Here is a 5,933-nt window from a genome sequence, read left to right on the forward strand (position 1 = left end):
TGTAGCTTTTTTGGCAAGGCATGGTGGAGAAAAAGTAAAGAAGCATCTTACCATATTCGGATCCTGACTTTGTCGTATAGATGACTGTATTATTGCCTTGCAAGTGATTGAACCCAAAGCAGTTCCCGTACTCATCATCTTGATACGTGATAAAATCACTTTAAAGGCAAACAAGTTAAATCAATAAAGGTTGGATGGAAGTATTAGTGCTGTACCATTTAATGAAACAGGGTTTAGGTTGAGGGCGTCAACATTCATTCGGACTGTCGAATTCACTGCAAACGAAATTCCTTTCAAGGCGGCGTTGCACAGCACCACCTCACTTTTTTTCAATATTTCTCGATATTCAATATTTATATAGGAAAACAGTGACTTCGAATAGTATTTCAAGAATGAAATGTGAACATTGAGACAATGAGACCCAACGAGAACGGAGTTATAATCTCTAAAATATTGAAAACGGAATACAAAAAGGAAGCCACGAAATCAGGTGATTTGCACATAGATCTTTCCCAACCAAAAACCAAAAAACAAACGCTACCAATATTTCCATCTTTGATTTACAAATTGCTGAAAATATTTTGATTTTTGATCGATAGAATGTTTAATTAAATGTCACTTCCTACTTCTGTTTATGTTTTTACAAGCTTTGGACCAACCTCGCTGCGTTGCCGATAAATTTCACAGTGTGTTTGGGTCGCGCAACAGATTATAAAGAAGTGTGTTGCCTGAAAGTACTGATAGAATGTAATAACATTTAGATAAAAGTGTGACGTTACGTTGTCTTTAATATTGAATTTATCAAACATGTAATAAAACTTTACGTCTTGTTCGGAATAGGGTTTATTGCATTTGAGGTAAACACAATGCATGATTCAACCCCCATAAATCTTTGGCTCTGAGATTTTTACATATTGGTTTGTATGAAAACTATAACATGCAGTTAGTACAGACAGAGACAAATAGAAAGACATACTAGCAACGGGTATTGTTCAAGGTGTGAAGCCGTTACGTAACCCATCAAAGTACGCCTCGCCTCCGGCAGCTCTCGACTCTCTTTTCCGGAGGGTACCGACCCTGCACCCTTCGGTAGTTTCCGGATTTTCGCCAATTTTTAAGTAAAAATATGTTCGGCAAAGTTCGTTTTAGTGTTGTCCTGTGGTGCTTAGCGTTATTGGCGAGCTGGCAAAAACGGGAAAGTTTTTAGCCTTGGGTAGGTTAGTTTTACCAATTTAAAAATTTCTCTCACATTTTAATGAATATATAATGAGTGTGCTTGAACCAAATTTGAAAGTCTTTTATCGATACTGTCAGATTTTACTCAATGATTTGCGGTCAGTCATATCGTCTTTTACAAGTTCGTCATGGGAGGAAGTGTTTATGAAACTGCTGGCGTGTTATGTTTTGATTGGCGTGAAGCAGTTTTTCTGCCCTGAGAGCACAGAAAGTAAGTATGGTTCCTACGCGACAGGCAGCACGATGCCATCTTGTCCTACTTTTCGCAAAATCTCGTGCAATTATTAACCACGAACGAAGTCTTCGAAAAGTCTAACACCTGTGAAGCTCATTTTAATATGAAAAGGCCATAGTTAATCGAGACGACCATAAACAAACGGCGTGCCGCATTGCTAGTATGTCTTTCTATATGTCTGTGGTAAAGACTTGTTTAACATATGGGTTTTAACGTAATATGCAAAATGTGATGTTTTGATTAACTATTCCTGAGCATTAAAAGTTAGAAATAGGCTTTGTTGTGCAATTTTTGGATTTGAGAGTCAGGGAGTCGGAAGCTCAGCAGGTAGGCCGTCCACCAACTTTTAAATGAACAATAAACCGCTTGTCATATAACATTTATATATTACAAATTGTGCATTTACCGTGCGCTGCAGCTAGCTTCATCAAAGGTACAATCAAGAATGAAATCCTCTTTTTGATGACCGAGTGTCTTGACTTCGTCTTTAGTAAGTTTCAGAACATTTTCCAGGTCACTGTAATCAGCGGTCTTGCTGTAGGCTATGAAACCATACCAGTCAGGGGGATCTTCCCGACTAACTCTGCCAAACATGTGGTCGTCATAGTACTCTTCCATAAAGTCCTCGAAAAGAGAGTACTCCTCCTTCAGGCTGGGGTAGAATTTTAATATTTCTTCGAAAGTTGGGGTGTGAGAGGCATTTCGACCTGCCGACAGAAAAACTTCATTAATACATGTACTATACACAAAGAACAGAACAATGAGTCAGCACAACGTCAATTAACCGTTCATTTACTACCAATATTCCACGCCATACTAACAACAAATGCACCTTCTGGCCTCTTAACGTCAATAAACTCCAGTCGAGAAAAGGAAATGTTACCTTTCTGGCAATTGGTTTCGTCACTTGCATCTTCGCAGTCAACGACTTTATTACAATATTGACTCCAGTGAATCCAAACCCCACTCTTTGTGCACCGGAAATAAGTACCTGTTAGAAAGATATACATTATATAATATATATATATATATATATATATATATATATATATATATATATATATATATATATATATATATATATATATATATATATATATATAATTAAAAGTTTGTCTTTCATCCAAGACATATCGCAAAAATGACGCGGCTTTTTTTCTTCTCGATTTTTTTTTATTCATCAACCAACAAGAACGCGCAAATAAAACATGAAAACATCATTGGAGTGCCCGCAGAGATAAATGCACAGCAGTTTTGCTTCAGTGTATTTGTATAGGAACTGTTCTGTGTTCAAGTTTTAGTGCAGAAATGCACAGTTTTGACCGCTTAATATAACAGTGACATATGTGTGTACTGTTCTGCATGGAATGTTAGTGTCAGTTATTTTGTTTACAGATCTTTTTATACAGCACTGTGTTATGCACTATCGTTGTGTATTTTTGTGGGTTTTTCCATTGTATTTCTTCATGAGCACAAAAAAGTTTGACACGGTAGGTCTGAATTGACGCGCGCGAGAATGAGAAACAAACTTTTTATTTTTCTTTGCCTAAATATTAGATCTCCTAAAGGGAAGTAAAGGGCAAAAAGGACAGTGCACGTGAAATCAACGTGAACCGATTTGTCAGCTTAGTTGGTAAAGCATCCGACCTGAATTCGAGGGATGATGGTTCAACCCTACATGAGTCATCTTTTCAAGCCTGAAAAATCTGCAGTGCCGAGACAATCAGATGCAGTCGTTTGATGTTACTCGTTAATTTATACATACGACTGACAGATATATTTTACGTTCATGTAAGGTGTAAATAAATGTATATTTATTTATTCGTTTATCTATTTATTGATTCAGAAATCATTAAAAGCGGCATTATGAAAGTTCAAAAATGGCATGACAAAGAGAACAACTTAGGCAAAAAAAAATCGGCGACAATACAGACAACCCAGATGGGAAGGGGTAACCTAAAATAAACTGAAGAAACTTCTTTAAGAACAATAAGGTACAAGTTAAAGTAAATAAATTATCACACAGGTTCGTTTAACAGCCATTATTATGATTACTTGCACAACTTAGAATATGAGTAATTTTCTCTCTCGGTGTCTGCATTTGTGTGTGTTTGATGTTGCGAGTGCGTCGATAAGATGTGCGTATCATGACTTTCTTTTATAAAGGGTAGTAAAAAATGAAAATTTTATCGTCAAAGATGGAATTTTAACAACCTGTTGTTAAGTTGAACATAGTGTCGTCTCCACATTCAGCTTCGTCTGATCCATCGGTACAATCTTTGAACTTGTCACATTTTTTTGCTATATTGATTTTGGAGGAATGGTCTGCACAAGTGAAGATCAAACCTACAAGAGATATCAAGTACAAAGGCCTGTAAACGACTATATTGTGAAATGCCGTTGAAGCCATCATGACAAACGTTGTGTTCATACAGTCGCTTAGATTTTGATATTAATGAACTTTGATTAATTCTTCTCCACAGACGTTAATTTTTAGTCTCATGCATTAAACCCAACCATGTCAGTAATAAATATATTTTATTAATACATTGATAACAGGCTGCCAGCGCCAGACATCAGCGAGCTACTTATTAAATCACAAATAATATTTGTTCGACAGGTTGCACAAGTTCGTAGTTTATATTGTCGTTAAAATAGCTTTCGAAGCGATACATGCGAAAATATATCGTCTCTTAATTCATTGAAACTCAAAAACCCCGTGTACATTTTCTCATCCACGGATCATTCTTTTAGTACAGAACGTCTGAGTGTTATAGAAGGTAATTATCTAGTCACGTTCAACTCAATGCATACTGAATTTCGAACACAGCAAGTGACGAAAACAACTCTTGGCAATAACCTTGCTGTCTGGAATTTTAACGATATCGTAAAAGAGAGGTTGTGGGTACACAATAGCTTTGAGACAATGTGTTGGACAGATGTTTAGGAACCATGAAACATTACTTTATAAAGTACTAACATTTTAGTTAAACATGTCACATTTTCACTTTTAATCAGTATAATAAACGATCATACGATTGATTGATTGGTTGATTCGTTAATCTACACTTTTGAGACCTATTTTCGTGTTAACGTGATTAGGAAAGTTTGCAAACATTGCCACAAAATATCATCATATCGATTTTCTGCGATCGATAGATCAACCTACTGGATTTTCTGGTTGTCACTTTCTCTTACTTTCTTACCTTCACAGGTGCTTTCATCTTCATCTGATCCGTCTGAACAGTCAGAGTAGCCATCACACTTGTATGATAAGGGGATCGCATTGCCATTTCCACAAACAAACAAGTCTGGACAGAAACGTATGAAGATAAATGTGATACGAAAACGAAACAAAGGCACAGAAATCAGACGAGAAAACGTTGAACTCTTGCCTGTGTCAAAGTCACAGAAAGACGTTTCATTAATGTCAAATCATCATTCAAATCATTCCTTTGCTTTCCAAATATCAATAATCTGTATTTTCTACAGGTACCAGTATTCATACTCTACACGCGGATAAAATTTAACAGGGAAGCTAAATGAATTTTGTCTCTGAATAACTTGCTGACGAATATGCACACTTTGGTGCTGAAGCCGAAAGGAAAGCGCTAGGTGGATGGACACTTACTTGTGTTGTTGACGGCAGCGGTAGAATTATCACTACAAATGGACGGATGTTCGTCTTTTCCGTCGTTGCAATTGGGTGTTCCATCGCAGATGTGGGCATTTTTAATGCAGTCTAGACCACTTATACCACAATCAAACTCCCCCACGGCACAAGCTGATGTAAAAGAGACACCAAATGCATATTTAATGTACAGAATTAGTTGCGTCGTGCGGTAAAATGTTATGCTCGTGAACGAAATGTTAATGTCCCTGCTGCAAAGAACTTTATCTTAGCGAGGAAGTACTGAGTACAGAGTACAAGATATAGTACTGTACAAATGCACAAACAAGCAACACCAACGATTTTGGCCATGCTTGAAACTAAAGGTTCACGAAACAGCTCATTTGAGGTTGAAGTAGTTGTGCAAATTAAAGCATTTATTCAATTAGCAGCTATACCAATAAATAATCGATAATGCAAATTTAGAAAATGATATCAGCAGTGGTGTCACAAGAACGAAAATCCGCCAATACTAGAATAAATTTCGTACTTTTCAAAATGAAATCTCGTTATTGTATCACCCCAATATGTAATAATAAATGAAAAATAAGGGCCAACATTAAAATGTTAAATTATTATTTATTTATTATTATTATTTATTAGACTTTGCAACCAAAATACCATACAAGTACAGACAGGTTGAATTGTTACAATGATAAAAAATAAATCATAAAATCACAAAAAACTACACTATAAAACTGGAGTAAGAAAGTTAAAATATGTGAGCATTATAAAAATTGTAAAACTAGCGAACCATAAGCATAAAAAATCACTTGTTGGTCATTTACTCAT

At 36.0% G+C, this 5,933-nt stretch overlaps 1 protein-coding gene across 1 annotated transcript; it reads right to left on the reverse strand.

Moving 5' to 3' along the window:
- Positions 1-1,873: 1,873 nt before the first annotated feature.
- LOC139148590 (low-density lipoprotein receptor-like) lies at positions 1,874-5,933 on the reverse strand. Its single transcript, XM_070720075.1, has 6 exons — positions 5,930-5,933; positions 5,103-5,255; positions 4,678-4,782; positions 3,686-3,817; positions 2,355-2,462; positions 1,874-2,178 (listed from the first exon to the last, which is right to left on the reverse strand). Exons 1-6 carry the CDS (start codon positions 5,931-5,933, stop codon positions 1,874-1,876), a joined length of 807 nt encoding a protein of 268 aa, XP_070576176.1.

Source organism: Ptychodera flava, chromosome 13 (genome assembly GCF_041260155.1).
Source record: "Ptychodera flava strain L36383 chromosome 13, AS_Pfla_20210202, whole genome shotgun sequence".
In the NCBI taxonomy this organism is placed as follows: Eukaryota; Metazoa; Hemichordata; class Enteropneusta; family Ptychoderidae; genus Ptychodera; species Ptychodera flava.